Source organism: Falco peregrinus, chromosome 4 (assembly GCF_023634155.1).
Source record: "Falco peregrinus isolate bFalPer1 chromosome 4, bFalPer1.pri, whole genome shotgun sequence".
Taxonomy (NCBI): Eukaryota; Metazoa; Chordata; class Aves; order Falconiformes; family Falconidae; genus Falco; species Falco peregrinus.
Window position 1 is genome coordinate 120,117,666 of NC_073724.1, and position 18,030 is coordinate 120,135,695.

The following is an 18,030-nucleotide window of genomic DNA, read 5'->3' on the forward strand; positions in this document are numbered from 1 at the left end:
CGGCAGGGCTGGGGGACCCCGGCTGGCCCCGGCCCCGGCTCGCCCCCTCCCCGGGCCCGTGTCTCGCCTCTGCCCACCCTCGCCCTGCTCGGGCCCTTCTCCCTGGCCGGCTCCTGCCCCGACCCCTGTCCCTGTCCCTGCCACATCCCTGTCCCCACCCCGGTCCCGGTCCCTGCGCCATCCCTATACCCATCCCAATCCCGATCCTGGTCCCTGCCCCATCCCAGTTCCGGTCGCGGTCTCTGTCCCATCCCTGTCCACCTCCCAGTCCCGGTCGTGGTCCTTGTCCCCATCCCAATCCCGATCCCGGTAGCTGTCCCACCGCCGTCGCAGCGCCGTCCTGGATCATGAACAACTCATTGTTACTTAGCAACAGCTGTCAGTGTTACCTAGCAACGGTTGTCACCGTCATCCAGCAGCTGTAGTCGCTGCTGTCCCAACCTCAGGCAACCCTCAGCGCCGGGGGCCTGTCCCCCGCGTGGGACCCCGGCCCCTGCTGGGACCCTGCACACCCCTGGGACCCTGCACCCCACTGGGACCCTGCATTCTGGGGAGATCCTGAACTCTGGGGGGGCCCTGCACCCCACTGGGACCCTGCACACTGGGGGGACCCCGCACTCTGGAGGGGCCCTGCGCCCCACTGTGACCCTGCACCACACTGTGACCCTGCAGTCTGGGGGGCCCCTGTGCCCTGGGGGGCCCCTGTGCCCCACTGTGACCCTGCACCCTGGTGGGACTCTCAGCTCTGAGGAGACCCTGCACCCCACTAGGACCCTGCACCCTGGGGGGACCCTGGACCCCACTGGGACCCTGCACCCTGCTGGGACCCTGCACCCTGGGTGGACCCTGAGCTCTGGGGGGACCCTGTGCCCTGGGGGAGGGCAGTCCCCCAGCAGGACGCTGTGCCCCAGTAGGCTGCTGCGGTGCGGCAGGAGCTGGTTTTTCTGCAGGACCTGCTTCCCCGGCAGACCGCTGGAGCTGGCACTCGAGGCGCTCAACGCGCAGTGCCAGCTTGAAGGCACTGGACTCCAGCTGGGCCAGCAGCCGGGCTGCCTGGGTCTGCAGCCCCTCCAGGGCCACCTCCAGGGCCTGCACCTGGCGCTCAGCCTCCTCCTCTGCTGCTGCCGCCACCGCCTCAGCGTGCACATCCAGCTTGCCCATGCGCAGCAGGAGCTCGCGGCCCTTGGCCTCCATCATGGCCCGGGCACTGGGGAACTCAACCAGCACCTCTGCCAGGTCCTCCTTGGAGAGGCAGAAGAGGTCCGAGTAGCCAATGCTCATGATGTTGGCTGTGCGCCTGTTCCCTGAGATGTTCCCTGGGGAGGTGGGGGCTGCGGTGAGGCTGGGAGTGGAGGGGCAGGGGAGCTGTGGCAGTGTGCAGCAGGGTGGGCTTACCTTTGATGTTGATGAGGCTGATCTCCCCGAAGTAGAGCCCCTCACCCAAGACAGCAAGCTGTGTGATGCCATCCTCTGCCACCACAGCCAGCCGCCCCTCGCGGATGAAGTACATCTCACGCCCCACATCACCCCTGCGGCAGACGAACTCGCCGGGTCCAAAGACCTGGGGCTGCAGCCGCAGCACCAGCTGCTGCAGCACGCTGCGCTCCCAGCTCTGGAAGAGTCCGACACGGCGCAGTGCTGGGAGGTGGACGCTGGCTGCTACCTCGGCCCGCAGCCCCCACGGCAGGTACTGGAGCACCGCCCGTTCTGCCGGCAGCTTCTGCTGTGCCCGCAGGTGTTGGTGCCAGCGGGCCACCCGCCGTGCCAGCCGCCTGCTTGCACCCTGTGCCTGCAGGTAGTGCCGCACCGGCTCAGGGTCGGGGTAGAAGGCAGCATCGGCCGCATTCATGTTGGAGATGACGGAGCTGATGCTGCCTGTGATGGTGGCAAAGCCCAGCACAGCCAGGAGGAAGCCAGTGGTGACGAAGAGGAACTCCTCCTCGCGCTGGGGCTCTGGCGTGTCACCCACAGTGGTGAGGATGAGGGTGGAGAAGTAGAAGCTGTGGAGATACTGCCGCAGTGGGCGGGCAAAGCCAGGGCGGCTGGCGTTGGGGCAGACCCAGCCATCCGTGCCCAGGCCCAGCCAGGCTGAGAGGGCAAAGTAGAGGCAGCCATGCCAGTGTATGGTGATGAAGACATAGAGCATCAGCTTGGCAACACGAAAGGCGTTGGGGTGGGCTGTGCGTGTCTCCTGGCGATCAAAGGCCTCGAAGAGCCGCGGTGCCTGCAGGCAGCGGTTGGCACGCACTACCGGCACGCCCAGCCCCAGGCGCAGGTAGAGCAGGTCGGTGGGCAGCACTGCAGCCACATCCCGGGGGAAGGATAGGGAGCGCAGGTAGCGCCACTGGATCCGGCCATGGTCCTGCACCAGGATACCATCCTCCAGGAAGCCTGGGAGCAGTGGGTCAGGACCCCAGTCGCTGCCAGGGTTCCTGGGTGGGGGGCACGTTGGCACTGGGGGGTGTCCTAGCGAGGGGGGCGGAGAAGTGAGGTCTGACAAGCTCAGGGTGCCCAGGGTTTCCCTGTGCAGGAGGAGGCTACTGATGGAGGACCAGGTGGGTGCCCAGCACAGGGGGGTCCCTGGGCCTGGTTCTCCTGGAAAGGACCCAGGGGGTCCTGTGGAATGCTGCTGTGGGCTGGGGGTCCTCTGTGCTGTCTGTAGGGCTGAGGGGCTCAGTGGTGGGTGGTGGAACCCCAGAATGCCCACCCTGTGCTGGGCTGGCTGATGGGTGACAGCCATGCCTGCCTGCTGGGAGCACGTGTGCATGGATGCACACATGTATGTGTGTGTGCATGTACACGTAGGCATGCCCATGCGAGTGCATGATGCATGGCTGCTTGCCACATGTAGTTGGGAGTGCACATATGTGCTGGTGTGCATGTGTGGGCATCAACATGTCTGTGCACACAGGTGAGCGTGCATTTGGGTGTGCAATTGGGGCAGGCATGGCACAGGTGTGGGACCAGGGCATGGCAGGGGCATGCTGGGGCACAGGCACCAACCGGTGTGGAAGTGCACAGCAATGTCCAGCAGATAGAGTGCGTCGCAGAGGTAGTCCAGGCTCAGCCACAGCACTGCATGCTGCTCCTGCAGGTCAGGGAAGCAGGACCTGGCAGTATGAGCGGTGTCACCAGGGCTGAGATGGTGCCATCAGGCGCCAGCAAGCCCCGTGCCCTCATGCCGGCCCCCACCCTCGCTGTGGGCACCAGGGGCCTTCGGTAGCAGTGCCTGCTTGGGTACCTGCAGATGAGGAAGATCCAGTTGTAGAGGACAGGCAGCGCCATGATGCTGATCCACCAGTAGTACCAGTCTCCAGAGGGGTCTAGGATCCAGGTCCGGGAGCGGGTAGCACTGTGCGGGGGAGGCAGAGGGACCTCAGAGCCTCCCCATCCCCAGCTGGCTGCAGGCTCCCGCCCGGGCACCCCTCGGCCGGCACCCAGCCGCTGCTGCCGGTGGCTCCCCGGCTCCGCCGGCCCCTCGCCCTGGCACAGGGTGCTCCGCGCCCGCAGCTCCCACGGGACCGAGGGGGGTCCCTGCTGCGCGCTCCCGCCCCGGGCCCCATGGCGGGCAGCCGCGCCCTGCTCACCCCGAGGCGCGTCCGGTGTCGGTGCCAGGGTCGGTCGTGGCGGCGAGCTCGGTGCTGCTGCGCCGCCGGGGCCAAACCCAGCGGCGGGACAGCAGGGAGCCGAGGCTGTGCATCCTGCACGGCGGGCGCGGGTGCCGGGGAGGGTCCTGCGCCCAGTGGGTGCGCAGCGCTGCTGCGGCACCGAGCACGGTCCCTCAGCGGGACGCAGCCGCGTGGCTCCTCCAGCGCTGGGCGCATCCTGGCAACGCGGGGCTCCCCCGGCGCTCGCCGGCCCGCCGGGGCTGCAGGCAGCCGCCGCCTCAGCCGCGCCGGTGTGCCGGGGCCGTTGCCCGGTTCTGCCAAAGGCTGTGGCGGACCGGAGCGGGGACGCGCTGTGGGGTGGTGCAGGAGCCCCCGGTGCGGGGGTGTCCGGCGCGGCGGTACCCGAACCCCGCGCCGCCGACCCCTCCCGCCGGCCGCCCGCTACTCCTGGCCCCGCCCCTGGGCCCCGCCCCTGCGCGGCGCAGCCAGTGAGGTGCCCGAGCCCCGCCGGGCCGGTGCCACCTCCCGCGGCGGGCAGGGCGGGGCGGGGCGGGGCGGGGCGGGCGGGGCCTGCGCGGCTGGTGCGTCGGGCGGCGGCGGGAAGATGGCGGCGGGCGCTTGGGGCCCGCAGCGGGGGCGGCTGGTGAGCGCGGGGCGGTGGGGCCGGGGGAAATGTTGCCCGTCCCGGGGCCCGGCGGGGCTGTACCCGGCTGGGCGGAGAACCCTTCTGCCGGTTGCCACGGGGGCGGCCCGGGTGGCCGCCTGCCCTTGGCCGTGCCGTGCCGCCCGGCCCCGGGGTGCGGCGTGTGCGGGCCGGGCCGCGGAGCCTGGAGGTGCGCGGGTGCCGTGAGCTGGGCCGGGACCTGGGCCGGGCCGGACGGGGCCGCCGCGGGTGTGGAGGGGTCAACGGCCCGGGGGGGCCCTGGCCGGCGCTGGGGCGGGGGTCCAGGCGCCGCGTCGGACGCCTCTTCTCCCCCTGCCCAGGTGCGGCGCTGATGGGACCGGACCCACCGCGACCTTGACCCCACAGGTAGGCAGCCCTGCCCTGCGCCGGGGTGTGTGTGTGTGTGTGTGTGATTCCCCGGGTGGGGGGTGCCCTGGGTGGGCAGCACCTCGGACGGCGCGGGGGGACCCCGGACCTGGTGGGAGGACGGTTGGCAGCAGCCCCGGGCAGCCAGGGTGTGATGCCCGCCCAGCAGTGGGGACATGGCGATACGGTGAGCGTCTCTGTGTCGGGGGCCCTGCTGCAGCTGGAGGGACCCAGCACCCTGCCCGTGACCTCAGCCCCCCGGCTCCTGGTGGCTGCCATTGACAGCCCCTGCCTCGGCACAAGGGCCCGGCTGGCAGCGAGATGGGGCTGAGCTCCGGCCTGGCGCCTCCAGGCTGGTGGTGGGCACAGGCAGCTTGCTGCAGGGTGGCCTTTGGCCTCACCAGGTGCCATGGCAACCCCGCAGCTGCCCCGTAGTCAGCAGGGCCAGCCCTGCGCTGTGCTCTCGCCTGCTGGGGTGCAGAGGTGGGGGGGGTCTGGTACCCACCGAGTACAGAGATGGACCTGAATGCCTCCCCTTGGGAGGTGCTGCCACCCCTCTGCCTGGGGCTGCCCACCTGCCCCTGCAGCCCCTCATCCCTCTCCACCTGTGTGGGGCTTGGTCCCTGTCCCTGTGGGGGCTGGGGCTGCTGGGCACTGCCACCGGGCTCTTTGCTGGGCAGTTCCCCAGTGTGCAGCCCTTGGCAAGGGCAGGGCGCTCCGCTCAGTGTCTGGTGTGTGGATCAGGGTCAGGGCGGGCAGCCGTGCCCCCAGCATCCCAGCCCTGGCTGCGGTGGCACCCTGGCTGCCTCCCTGTGTCATCGGCCACTGGATAGCTGCTGCCTGCAGGCAAGACTGGCCGCCTCCTGGCAAGAGGGTGCTCCCTGGCAGCTGGGATGCCTTGCTGCAGACCGACCCAGGATGCTGGTGATGATGGGTGAAACACATGCTCCCGGTGTGTGGGCAGGCTTGACAGCACCATACTGTCCCTTTTGGCTCTTGACTGGTGGCTGGGTCCCCTCCATGTGTGGTGGGAGCTGCTGGGGTTAGGAGGTGTGGCTGGGGTGAGGAGGGAGCCGGTGCTGGGATGGAGCTGGTGAGTCCCAGCTCTTGGGGCTGTTGCGTGGTGGCAGCCAGCATCCCGCTGGCACGAGTCTGGCCACGTGGCGGATGGGTCCCATGCCAGCTTGGCCATGGGGCTGCACGCCTTTGTGCCTACTGCATGGCGGGGGATGTCCCATGGTGTGCGCTGCACCTTGGGTTTTGCTGCTCTTTGCCATCATGTCCCTGCTTCAGTGAACACTTTGCTTTGGCTTGTCGCCCACCCCACTTCACCAGCTCCCGTGAGGGGCTCATGTGGTGACACCGTGCCAGGCAGTCTGGCCGCAGCCCGGTGTGGGTGTGAGCTGTGGTGCCGGTGCCCCTACCCCTGACCGGTCTGCTTCAGAGCTCACCCCAGCACGCTGGCATTCTGCAAGGTCTAACTTTAGCAACTGCATCAGACCTCACCCGCGCTGGAACAGGACGCTGGTCCTGCCGTGGTATAAATATGCCTGGCCTGTGCCTGAACCACAGGGTGTGTGTGCCTGCCTCCCGCTGCTGGCGCTGCTGTGCTCAGCTCCCCGGGGCCGTTGACCTGCTCGTTAATGTGTTTTGAGAAGGTGCTGGGCCCTGCCCTGCCTGTGTTGGCTTTTGGCTGTTCTTGCTCCAGCCCTGCCACCATCAGCTTCCCTCTTTCTGCCTCTTGTGGTTTGGGTTCTCTTTAATGGCCGTTTTCATTTCCTCCTGCCCGTGCTGCTGCTCTGTCCCCTCTGCCATGGGGCTGTGTCCTCAGGGGGCAGCTTCAGGCTCAGCCCTCCAGGCTTCCTGGGCCACCCGCCTCCCTGCAAGGTGCTCCTTGCCGAGCCCTGGTGTGCGTGTGCTGCTGGCGGTGACTTGCCAGGCCATGGCGCTGCTCCTGGCCCAGTGGCAGGAGGTGGAGGCCCAGAGCCGTGTCCTGGTACAGGGGCTGTGTGTGCTGGCTGCTCCTGGCCACATCTGCACTGGGCTGCCATCCTCAGAGAGCACTCAGTGCCTGCCCTCCCTACCCTGGCACGCTCTGGCATGCCTGCTGTGCTCGGCACGCGTGGCACCTGGCCCTAATCTGGCTGTCCCTGCAGTGTGTGCTGCCCGGCCACCCTGGGAGGTTATTTCTGGCAGGTCTGGGCAGCTGCCGGGGTGGGGGGGCAGCTGGCGCAGGGGCTGCCGACGCCAGCTCTCTGTGCTGTCACTCTTTCCATGCTCCACTGAGGGGGTTGGTGGGGCCCTGCATGGGCGCAGGGTCTCTGGGACAGGCGCTGTGGTGCTACAGTGGCTTCTCTGGGGCCAGCTCCCGCCCCGCGCTCCCCAGGGGCCCCAGCAGCAGTGGTGGGTGCAGGCAGCTGCCTCCCTGGGCATTGCGGTGCTCTGGGCCACTGTGCGGTGGTGGGCCCAAGCAGCGGCGGGGTGCCAGGGCGCAGGGCCCTATAAATATCCATCCCTGCTGGTTCCCTGGCAGCAGCATCGTGCCGCACCGTCTGTGGGTGCGCCGTTGGTGCTGCTGCAGCCGCCAGGCTGGGCTTTCCCCACCTTTCTGAGGGCCGATGCTGCCAGTGCCTCCGTCCCTGAGGTGACAGTGGTGGGGGCCGGTGGGAGCCCCGTCCTGCGCGCTGCCTTGGGTCAGCCCCAGCCTGCTTGCATGTCCCACCATGGGCTCTGGTTGTGATGGCAGCCAGCTGCCCCAGCCTCACTGCCTTCCCCAGCTCCCTTGCAGGGCAGGGAGCATGTGCTGAGACTGGTGTGGGGTGGAGCTGGGGTGCTGGGAGAGCAGACCCTGGGCTGGGCTGAGGGGTCAGGATAGGTGCCTGTGTTGGTGCTCGTGCACGAAGCCATGTCCCCACCACAGGACTGTTGGTGGCTGTGGGTGGGAACAGGGGATCCCATCTCTGAGGGATGGGGACCACCAGTTGCGGGCAGCAGGGGTATCCACTGCTCCCTGTCACCATTGCTGTGGTGGCAAGGCTGGTGGTTGGGCTGAGACACCGTGGTCGAGGGGAAGGTGCTGAGCAGGACCTGTGCCCAGTGCCATGGAAGGGGCCTGTGGGCATTCTGCTTCCCATGGCAGCGGCTCTGGGGGCACCTCATTCCCCTCCTTGCCTGCTTGCATGGCAGTGGTGCAGCTGGTGGCTGCTGTCAGGCCAGGCTCTGGCTGCAGTTGTCAGGGGGTTCGTTGCCCCCCAAGCTGGTGGCTCCTGGGCCATTGGTCCTGCTGGGTGCAGGATGTGGGGGTGGGTGGCTGTCCCGGCTGGCTGCTGGGTGCTTCCCACACCCCTGGGCTGTGCCGGCTCCTGGGTTCAAAGTACAGGGCTGGGCGTGGAGGCAGGGCTGGCAGCCAGAGCTCTCCCGGCCTGTGCCGCCCTGGCACGCTTGCCTTTCCTTTTCCCCAGCCCGCCTCCTGGTGCTCCAGCACTCCTTCCTCTGCCAGGCCTGGGGTCAGCTGTGGAGCAGCACCCCACTTCCACAGCGTGCAGCCTTTTGGGGCTGACACAGGGCTGGCAGTGACTCGTGGGGCAAAGCCACCAGGTGCGGTGTTGCTGCTGGCTCCTGTGCAGTGCTGGGGAGCTGTGGCCCTGTGGCCTTGCTCACCAAGGTAGGTGATGTGACTGCTCTGCCTGACCTGTCCCATGGCTGCTTGCCCAGGGAGCTGTGCCTGGCACAGGGTTGCGGGATGGTATTGGCACCAACTTTGCTTCTGTGTGCTTCTGTGCCTCCTCTGGCCTGGCTGCCTGGCTCGCCACCGTGCTGCCTGTCCTGCTTGATGGTGCCAGCCACAGCTGTGTGGCTGTACCAACCTCGGCTCCGGGGCCTGGGGCCGGCATCACTTGGCTGCGTGCCGTCCTGATGCTGCTTGGTTCTCAAGGGCTTCCCTGGTGCCTCCCCACTGGCTTGTTGCTCCTGTGGTGACCTGCCTTGCCGCGCCAGTGGCTGTGGCTGAGCTGGTGGTGCCTGGCAGGGTGGTTGCTGCCCATCACTGTGAGGAGTTGCCCCCACACTGCTCCCCCCACGCTGTGCTCTACCTGCCCATCCTGTGGTTGGCGTGGCAGCTTTGGCCTCGGGACAGCGTGGCTGCACCTCCAGCTGCCCAGGTACCCCAGGACGATGCTTCTCCCGAGTGCCCTTGGCCAGGATCCATGCCCCCTGCTGCCGTGCTGGCAGCACTGTGGCTGTGCTGGACAAGCCAAGACAAACACAGGGTTGTGGGCAGCACTGCTGCCTGCCATGGCCCTGCCCCGGGGCAGAAGCAGCCTCTGGGTGCTGGGTTCCCCTTGCAAGGTGAGGTTTGGTGGTGGAAGGTGATGCAGGGAAATGGGCAGCTGCCTTCGGACAAGGCAGGGTGGGGAGCTGCGGGGCAGGCTGGACAGGGCTGTTGCATTCGCCAGCCGTATTGGTGCGGAGGGAAGAGGCAGCTTGGGGGGGCCCTGGGCTGGGGCGGGGTGTCAAGGAAGAGCCAGGGCGATCCCGTGCATCTCAACTGCTTGATGGGTTGTGCTGCCAGGCCTGGCCCATCTGCCTGCCCCCTCCTCCTTGGTCATGGCGTTGAGCACCCCAGCAGTGCCAGGTGCCTGCCGTGACTGTGTCTGCTCTGAGCCACCACTCTCCCCGCAGCCCAGCCCGGGGTGGCAGCAGCATGGAGAGAGGGACCTGGTGGCCCGCCTGCTCCCTCATGCCCCTACGGCACCTCGAGGCAGCAGTTCAATTTGGTCCGGCCCACGAGGTGCCCTGCCGCTGCCTGTGACCGTCCCCCACACTGCTGATGGAGAGGATGAGCTGGCTGAGCAAGCTGAACCCGCGGGCAGCCGGGCAGCGTGCCCCCCGCAGCGCCAGCCTGCAGAGCCCTGTCACCGCTGACCCAGAGACCTGCCTCATGGTTTTCAAGAACCACTGGTCCCAGGTGAGCCGGGATGGGGGGCTGGGGCGCCGGGCTGGTAATGGGGACCCCCTGACCCTCCACCCAGCACTCAGTGCTGGCACTGTGTTTCCCCTCGCCTCACCCAGGTCCTGCGCATCCTGGAGCGGCGCGGCTGCAAGCCGGCCCCTGATGACCTCAGTGCCGTGCGCAACAACACCTACCAAATGCTGAACCTGCTGGCAGAGGACCGGCCACGGGGAGAGGCGGCGCGGGGGCCCATCCTGGAGTTTGTGGCCTCAGAGAATCTGCTGGAGCGGCTTCTGTGCTGGCACCTGCAAGGTGACTTCACCGAGGAGCGCAAGGTGGAGCAGCTGAAGCTCTATGAGATGCTCATCAGCCAGGCCCGGCAGCCCCTGCTGCGGCATAAGCCGGTGCTCACACCATTGCTGCGGCTACTCAGCCTCTGTGCTGAGCCCAGCTCTGCCCTGCTGGAGAACAGCCTCGTCCTGCTGCTCAATCAGCTCTGCGTCTCCGTGGCCAAGGAGCCCTCCATCCTGGAGCTCTTCTTCCACAGCCACACGGACCAGGGCCCCGCCAACCTCATCATATTCTCCCTTCTCATCCCCTTCATCCACCATGAGGGTGTCCTAGGGCAGCAGGCCAGGGATGCGCTGCTGCTCATCATGGCGATGTCTGCCAGCAACCATGCTGTGGCCAAGTCCATCACCGACAACTCCTACTTCTGCCCGGTACAGCACAGTCCATCATGACAACTCCTACTTCTGCCCTGGGGACCTGATGTGATGCCCCCCTACCCCAAAGTGGTGCTGGGAGGTCGAATTGCTCCGCTGCTGATGCAGGGTTGGATTTGGCTGTTGGGGCAGGAACCACAGCCACCCCTGGAGGGAAGTCCTGCCCTGGCTGGGGAGCTGGGACTGCTGAGCAGGGAAGGCTTGGAGGTGGAGGGCTTGGCAGCGGGCTGGAGACAAGGGTTCCCTGGGGACAGCAGGAGATGTAGGACCCAGCAAAGCTCCCCTGCTTAGAACCAGGATGGAGGAGGGCAGGCTTCCCTGTGGGATTGGTGTTTGGAGGAGAGTGGTTGGGTCTGATGGCTGGAGACCCAGAGCCTCCAGCATCTGGCAGGAGCAGAGCAGGCAGGGCTCCGTGGCATATGCCAGGGCAGTGTTGCAGTCACCTGCACCCACTTTCCTCCTGCTGCCTGCCCTGCCTGCCCTGCTGCTTCTCTCCTTCTGGCTCTGGCAAACTGTGGCTCCAGTCCTGGCTGTGTGCTGGCTGTGCTGAGGGCTGGAAGTGGATCCATACGTGCAGCCGTGCTGGGCTGTGGGGGTGGGACCTTCCTGGTGGGCTCAGCGTGAGTGGGGCACTGTGGTGGCTGTCCTTGTGCACGCTGCCTGGTGCCACAGCTTCCTGGCAGTGGGGCTGGTGGCTTGGGGGGAGCTGACTGCCTGTGTTCCCAGGTCCTGGCCACGGGCCTGAGTGCCCTGTACTCCTCCCTGCCCCGCAAGATTGAGGTGCGTGGGGATGACTGGCACTTCCTGCGCCGTGAGGACTGGATTGGCGTCTCCTCCCTTGTTCTCTTCATGAACTCGCTGGAGTTCTGCAACGCTGTCATCCAGGTAAGGCTGGGAGGCTGCCAGCCCTGAGTAGGACTGGCCATGGCCCTGACATCCCGTGCTCCACAGGTCGCCCACCCCCTCGTGCAGAAGCAGCTGGTGGACTATGTCCACAACGGGTTCCTCGTCCCTGTCATGGGGCCGGCGCTGCACAAGGTGAGGGACCACCCCACAGCGGGCTGCCTGCCAGCCTGGGCAGGGGGTTTCCTGCCTGTACGTGTCCGGGAGGGGGGCCCAGGGGTGCACGTGTGGCCCAGCCCTGTGCTGAGCTTCTGCCACCTGCAGACCTCCATCGAGGAGATGATTGCCAGCACAGCCTACCTGGACCTGTTCCTGCGCAGCGTCAGCGAGACGGCCCTGCTGAAAACCTTCCTGCGCTTTGTTCTGCTGCACCGCCACGATAACAGCACCATCCTCGACACCCTTGTGGGCCGCATCAACAGCAACTCCCGGGTGAGAGGTGCTGGGCTTCCCCCACGGACCCCCACAGCTCCCTGAACTGCTGCCCACCCAGGGCGCTGTTGTCCTGCCCCACTGCAGCTCCCTCACCTCCAACTTGTCCCCAGCTCTGCATGGTGTCCTTGAGCCTCTTCAGGACGCTGCTCAGCCTCAACTGCGAGGACGTCATGCTCCAGCTGGTGCTCAGGTAACTTCCCTGTGTCGCTGATGCCAGGGGCTGACCTGCTGCTGCCCGGCACCTGGGGGCCGCCACGTCTGGGACATGGCCTTGGGCATCGCTCCCTGCTGTGCCTGTGGGTTTGGGGCAGCTGCAACTTCTGCCCCACAGCTGGAGGCACTGGGGTCCAGCGCGGTCCCCCATCCCTGGCTGTGTCCCGCTCCCCTGCGTGTGTTCCCCCTGCCTGCGGCCCCTGAGTGCAAACCCGTGCTCCCCCAGGTACCTGCTGCCCTGCAGCCATGTCATGCTGAGCCAGAAGCGGGCGGTCAGGGACTTGGACATCTATGGGAAGACAGCTGCCAAGTTCCTCTCCCTCATCCCGCGGTGCTGCCGTCCCGAGAGCCTGCTGCTGCCTGACCGGGAGGAAGAGCATGCTGCCTGGTCCAAGGGTACGGTACCGGGGTCCCCTTGGACCTGTACTGTGGCTGCTGCCCCATCCCCATCCCGGCTCTGTGCTGAGCCTCCTCTGCACCATTGCCTGCAGGCCATGGCAGCCCCAACGTGGACACCTCCTCGGTGGTGACGGTGCCGAAGCCCTCCACTCCCTCCCGGCTCTCCTTCTTCATGCGGCAGCAGAGCACAGCCCCTGAGGCTGCCGGCCCGGCACCCCGCTCCCCCAGCACCCCGTCCGGCAGCCCCTGCCACCGGGCTGGCAGGTGGGAGGAGGTGTCTGAGCTGGACAGGAACTACCTGGAGTACCTGCGGGATGCGCGCCGCAGCATTGACCGCTGTGCTTGGGCCTGCCGTGTCTGGTCGGCCCCCTATGATGGCGAGGAGCCCAGTGCTGGTGGCTCTGCCCCCCAGCTCGACAGTGGCCCCCCACTTGGCCCTGACTGCCTCGGTGCCCCACGCCCCCTGGGACCCCCCACCCCACGGACTAAAAAGCGGGGCTTGCCGGAGGAGGGGGCGAGGGAAGGGCAGGGGGGTGCCCTTGGCAGCAGTGGTGAGCCCAGCATGGGGGGGCCTGGCCCTGAGGCCCGGGACTCGGGGACCCTCGTGAACGGAGCACATGGGCCAGCAGAGCCGATCCGGCCCGAGGGGGACGTGGTGGTGAAGAAGGTGCGCCGGAGCCCCCAGGGGGAGGGTGATGACGTGGGGGCCCCCCCTGAGCGGGAGCACCGGCCAGTCCCAGCGCAGAACGGGGCCACGGTCCCTCCGACTCCCCGGCCGCAGCCCCCGGGCTGGGAGCCGCTGCCCTCGGTGGACTCGCTGATCGAGGAGCTGCTGGCCCGGGTGCCGGCTGAGCCCAATGGAGCTGGTGTCACCATCGAGGCCTTCACCGAGGAGCTACAGGAGATTGAGGCTGAGATGAAGAATGGCAGTGGTGGCGGGACCCTGCCCGCTGCTCAGGACCCCCCCGAGGTGCCCCTGTCCCGTGAGGAGGAGGAGGCCTTTGCCAGCTTCGCCGCCCTGCCCGAGGGGGATACCACGGGGCGGGCACTGCTGCGGCTGCAGGACCCCCTGGCCCAGCTGGTGGCTAGCCCACCGCGGGCGGTGGGGCCGCCCCCCAGCCAGCCCTTCACAGGTGGGGCCGGTGCTGGTGGGGGGTCCCCGCTGCCTGTGGCCCTGTCTGACATGTCCCTTTCCCTTGCCCACAGGCCCCTTCGTCTCGGTGCTGTTTGGGAAGCTGGAGAACATGTTGCACAACTCGCTCTACGTCAACTTTCTGCTGACAGGGCTGGTGGCCCAGCTGGCCTGCTACCCCCAGCCCCTGCTGCGCTCCTTCCTCCTCAACACCAACATGGTCTTCCAGCCTAGCGTTAAGTCCCTGCTGCAGGTATGTCCTGGGCCAGGCAGGCAGAGCTCCCTCTGGACCTCCATGCGCCCAGGGTAGGCCATCATGATGTTCCCTTGCCCCACAGGTTCTTGGCTCGGTGAAGAACAAGATCGAAAGCTTTGCTGCTAGCCAGGAAGACTTTCCGGCTCTGCTCTTCAAAGCCAAGAAGTACTTGATCGCCCGGGGGAAGCTGGACTGGTCAGACACGCCGAGCGCAGTGCCCTCCCTGCGCCGTGCTGAGACCCTGGGTGAGGGCAGGCAGTGATTGCCACGGCGAGGCACGGCACGGGCTGGGCAGCTGCATGTTGAATTTTGCAGCCCCCAAACCCTGGTACACTGCATTGCATAGAGGGCTGGGGGCTGCATGTCGTGTTGCAGGGAGGGCTGGGGGCTGCGCATTGCCTTGCATGGAGGGCTGGGGGCTGCACGTTGCTTTGTACACAGGGATGTGGGCTGTGTGTGGGGCTGGGGGCTGTGTGTTGCATTTCACAGGGGCTGGGGGCTGTGTGTTGCATCGTACAGAGGGCTGTGGGCTACATGGAGGGCTGGGAGCTGAATGTTGTGTCGTGCAGAGGGCTGGGGGCTGCACGGAGGTTTGGGGGTTGCATGTTGCGTTGCAGGGAGGGCCAGGGGCTGCATGTTGGGCTGTGCAGTGGGCTGGGGGCTGTCCCCTGCATTACACGGGCGCTGGGGTCTGTGTGTTGCATGGTACAGAGGGCTGGGGGCCCCTCTCCAGGGTGCTGGGGCCCTGGGCCGTGGGTGCAGGACTGACCCCATCCCCACAGTGAAGAGCCGGAAGCCATCCATCGGGGAGCTGATCCTGCGGCACACCAACAGCCCGACACGGGCACGCCAGGCAGCACAGCTCGCCTTCCAGCACGTGCGGGATGGGCAGGTGCTGCAGGCCTTGGCTGGGGCATCCCTCTTCCGTGGCTCGGCCGAGAGACAGAGTGAAGCGCTGCGCGTCAAGAATGCTGTCTACTGCGCCGTCATCTTCAGTGAGTTCCTCAAGGAGCTGGCTGCCATCACCCAGGCCCACGCTGTCACCTCCCCCTTCCTGACTGAGCCCCCTGAGGAGTGACCCCCTAACCCGGCCGGCGCCTTTTTAACCACCCCCAGGACACGGACCTTTTTAATTTATTGGGGACGAATGTTTGGCTGAGACCTTGCTGCAATATGTACAGGAGTGACCGGTGGCCCGCTGCCCTCAGGGGGGTGGCAGGGCAGGACCCTGGGTGGCCCCTGGCATGGCAGTGGGGGCTCGGGGCGGGCTGGCTCTGCCCCCCTTTGCCTCCCACCACTCACCCAGGGGCTGCACGTGCTGCAGGGCCCCGCTCTGGTGCAGAGCGGGCCCAACAGCGCCGCTGTCAGCTGTCACCCCCCCCCCTCCCCCCCCCCCGACCCCTCTTTATGCAACGCCTGCCGCCCTCGCTGGCACACTTGTGCTACTGGGGGTGTGGGGCTGTGGGGGACAGGGTGCAGCGGGGCTGGGGCAGTGCATGAGGAGGGCTGCGTGTGTCTGTGCTGTGTAAAAGCCCTTCTGTAATAAAGGGTCTGGTCGAGGGCGTCGCCTGCCGCTGCCTGTGCTTCTGGTGGGGCAGGGGGGGACTGGCCTGGACGCTGACAACCCCCTGCATGGCCAGGTCCCCAGCATTCAGCTGCAGTGCCAGCTCCCCTGTGTTGGAGTGGGCTTCTCATCACCAGCGGCTGTTTCCGTGGGATCCACTGCTTCTACTGGTCTTTAAATGGAAATACGCTGTATCGGTGGTATCTGATGTAACGTCCTGGTGGATACTGCACAGGGCCTCACCACCCCCTGCACCACAGGTTGCATCCACATTGCACCTACCGGTGACCCAAACCATCGGAGTGCTCTAGGGAGTGGTGTTGATGGGTGTTCATTACCTTTTTGGCCCTTTAAGCCTTCATTTGCAAGTTCCAGCTTGCCCCAACTGAGTTTGGCAGGATTTTGATGTGCCTCCTGCCTGCCTGGCTTCCTTGGGCGCTGGAAAGCTGGATGCAAATCCACTGGATGAGATGGGAAAATCACCTGGACCATGCTGCTCAGTGACAGAGGTGTCACTGTGGTCAGAAGTGCTGATGCAGGGGACAGTTCGGTCTTGGGGAGAGGTCCCAGATTGGCACCCCTCTGGAGCCTGCAATCAGTGGGAGCATGGAGCCGTTGCAGGCAGGGGTCCTGCTCCTTCGCTGCTGGCAGACCTGCACTGCGTGTCCTGCACTGTCGGGATCCTTCTACACCCCCATCCCTTGCAGCACAGGGACTGATGCCATCACCCCTCGCACAGGGATGTGGTCCCTGGTGCAGTGTAGTGGCCATTGCACACAGGGCAGGGTCCCAATGTTCCCCACAAAGGCACTTTGTGGTTTGAGGGTGATGTCCCTCCTCAGCCCCCACCCTCCCCTCTCCCTCAGTGTCTTGCTGGTCCCTGCTCTGCAGGATGAAGACGAGCAACCTGCCCCATCTCGCAGGAATGCTGCAGTGCTGCCAGGATGGACAGATGGAAACAAGCAGCAGCCTATAGCTTCATGTCCTGCTGGCAGCAGCCCCCCACTGCCCTGCCTGTTCCCACTGAGGTGCATGCTTGCGGCTGGCTGGTGTTCCTAGTGCTCACCACACATCTGGCCTCCCAGTGGTACTGGGGCAGGCATCCACCACTGGGCTGCCCAGTGAGCGTTTTCTGCCCCAAACAGCCCACTGGTCCCCGCACATGTGGCTCCCCGGGCAGGCAGGTGGCTCTGCAGCCACCACAGCCACAACAGCTTTGGTGTTTGGGAGGTTTTTTCTGTCACCCTGGGGAATACGGGGTGCAGCATCAGCACCCCCAGAAACTGCTGTGGAGGGGACCAGGGAGCCAACATGGGTGGTATCTCTAGCTCTGCACCCTCTGCAGCCCAGGGCTGAGGCTGGACACTGGGTCAGGAAAGCACCCACTCTGGAGGCTGGGGCCAGCTGGCTAAACCTGCCTGTGCATGGGATGTCGAGCGGGCATCTCTAAACAGCGGGTTAGCTACTGGGAAAAGATGCCCCACATCATGTCAGCACAGAGCAGAGGGGGATCCCTCCTGCTAGGGCTGACTCCTGTGGGAGTGAGAGAAGCTGGAGTTAGGACTCAAAATAAGGATGCTTGTGCACCACAGCATCCCTCCAGCATGTGTCCTGCTGCAGAGACTGCCCAGGGAAGTGTGGGTGGGACAGGGGACACACGTCTTTGCAGGGGCTGTAAGGGCACCTGAGTCCCAGGGGCAGTAGGGGAGGTGCTGGCTGCCATGCCTGGCACATAGAGGAATCTGACATGATGGCACAGACCTACCCCAGGACCCCTGACTCTGGAAGACCCCAAGCTGTTTGTGCCCATTGGCTTCCGGCAATGCTTCTCTCCACTGGGTGCATGGCTTGGGAGGTGGAGGAGATCTGTGGCATGACAGACCATGGTGGGATGGAGAAAGTGTAGGGCACAGACATTCCTGTGCGCTGGCTGGGCCATTGCATTGGTATAATATGAAGGGTGAAGCCTGGTGGGAACAGCTTCCCAGGGTGCCCTTTGGCCAGCTCGGTCCTCCCTGGCAAGCAGCACTGGGTGGGTCCTGGAGGGTCCTGCAGAGGGGAGATGTGCCTGCTGGATGCTTTGCTGGCAGGCAGCAGGACTGCCTGGCTATGTTCCCAGTGCTCGTGCTGCCTCAGTGCCCACGGTGGTCCCCCAGCCCCCTTGGTGCTGCTCAGTGCCTGTAGGGAAGGGGCTTCCTCAGGTGGCACAGCTGAGCTCATGGGTATGGCACAGGGCATGTGTGAGGGATGGGTAAATGCAGCCTGGTTTGGCAGTGATGGTGACAAGCAGGATGTGGGTTTTGGCTCCAGGAAATGTGGCTTGGTTTGCTTTTGGATGTCGCCGGCAGTGCAGCAACAGCCCCATGCAAAACCCAAGCGACAACCCTGAAAGCTGTGTGGGGCCAACAAGGGGTTTGACCCTCCACCAAGTGATGCGGGAGATGTGCAGGCTCGTTATGCTGGCGATAAAAATATGGGTGGTGTTTTGGCAGTGACAGGCAGCCAAGGCAAGGCAGGGAATGAGCCCAGGGTCTGCTTCACACCTCTCCTCCCACCTGGGGCCAGCTCGGGGCGTCTGGCAGGCTTGATTGCAGCTGAGCTGGGCTGAGGGCTGCGATGGGGCTGTGGAGTCCTGGGGGCTCCTTCCTGACTCCCCCTGCAGAGTTGGGGGTGCCGTGTCTGTGTGCGTGTGTACACGAGCATGTACATGCGTGTGCAAGGAGCTGCTGGAGCTACGCTCTCTGTAAAGCCTGTGTGTTGCATTAAAGGGGATGGAGTAATTTAGCAGAAAATACCCTCCCTGCCCCCACCTTC

At 66.0% G+C, this 18,030-nt stretch overlaps 3 protein-coding genes across 4 annotated transcripts; 1 reads left to right on the forward strand and 2 right to left on the reverse strand.

Annotated features, from left to right (window-relative positions):
- Positions 1–291: 291 nt before the first annotated feature.
- Positions 292–2,881, reverse strand: CNGA4 (cyclic nucleotide gated channel subunit alpha 4). Its single transcript, XM_055802321.1, has 2 exons — positions 1,396–2,881; positions 292–1,316 (listed from the first exon to the last, which is right to left on the reverse strand). Exons 1-2 carry the CDS (start codon positions 2,879–2,881, stop codon positions 454–456), a joined length of 2,349 nt encoding a protein of 782 aa, XP_055658296.1. The 3' UTR covers positions 292–453.
- Positions 2,882–2,890: 9 nt separating this feature from the next.
- Positions 2,891–4,039, reverse strand: LOC129784311 (cyclic nucleotide-gated olfactory channel-like). The gene is made up of 3 exons (XM_055802322.1): positions 3,588–4,039; positions 3,242–3,352; positions 2,891–3,110 (listed from the first exon to the last, which is right to left on the reverse strand). Exons 1-3 carry the CDS (start codon positions 3,698–3,700, stop codon positions 2,891–2,893), a joined length of 444 nt encoding a protein of 147 aa, XP_055658297.1. The 5' UTR covers positions 3,701–4,039.
- Positions 4,040–4,120: 81 nt separating this feature from the next.
- Positions 4,121–15,199, forward strand: FHIP1B (FHF complex subunit HOOK interacting protein 1B). 2 transcript variants are annotated; one of them, XM_055802619.1, is made up of 14 exons: positions 4,121–4,251; positions 4,593–4,638; positions 8,100–8,302; positions 9,319–9,604; positions 9,709–10,311; positions 11,041–11,199; positions 11,266–11,352; positions 11,482–11,649; positions 11,763–11,842; positions 12,092–12,261; positions 12,357–13,397; positions 13,471–13,649; positions 13,735–13,897; positions 14,435–15,199. In XM_055802619.1, exons 4-14 carry the CDS (start codon positions 9,467–9,469, stop codon positions 14,728–14,730), a joined length of 3,084 nt encoding a protein of 1,027 aa, XP_055658594.1. In that variant the 5' UTR covers positions 4,121–4,251; positions 4,593–4,638; positions 8,100–8,302; positions 9,319–9,466; the 3' UTR covers positions 14,731–15,199. The 2 variants fall into 2 exon arrangements, with proteins under 2 accessions (XP_055658594.1, XP_055658592.1); XM_055802617.1 differs by lacking the exon at positions 8,100–8,302.
- The last annotated feature ends 2,831 nt before the right edge of the window (positions 15,200–18,030 follow it).

Bases quoted from the DNA above. Each gene is read 5' to 3' on its own strand.
- FHIP1B (XM_055802619.1), top strand. From the start codon at position 9,467: ATGGAGAGGATGAGCTGGCTGAGCAAGCTGAACCCGCGGGCAGCCGGG. The intron at 11,200-11,265 runs GTAAGGCTGGGA...CGTGCTCCACAG, and splicing joins TCTGCAACGCTGTCATCCAG to GTCGCCCACCCCCTCGTGCA. The intron at 13,650-13,734 runs GTATGTCCTGGG...CTTGCCCCACAG, and splicing joins GCGTTAAGTCCCTGCTGCAG to GTTCTTGGCTCGGTGAAGAA.
- LOC129784311 (XM_055802322.1), bottom strand. From the start codon at position 3,700: ATGCACAGCCTCGGCTCCCTGCTGTCCCGCCGCTGGGTTTGGCCCCGG. The intron at 3,353-3,587 runs GTGAGCAGGGCG...TCCCCCGCACAG, and splicing joins GACACCGGACGCGCCTCGGG to TGCTACCCGCTCCCGGACCT. The intron at 3,111-3,241 runs GTACCCAAGCAG...TCATACTGCCAG, and splicing joins TGGATCTTCCTCATCTGCAG to GTCCTGCTTCCCTGACCTGC.
- CNGA4 (XM_055802321.1), bottom strand. From the start codon at position 2,881: ATGCACACCAGCACATATGTGCACTCCCAACTACATGTGGCAAGCAGC. The intron at 1,317-1,395 runs GTAAGCCCACCC...CCACCTCCCCAG, and splicing joins CAGCCTCATCAACATCAAAG to GGAACATCTCAGGGAACAGG.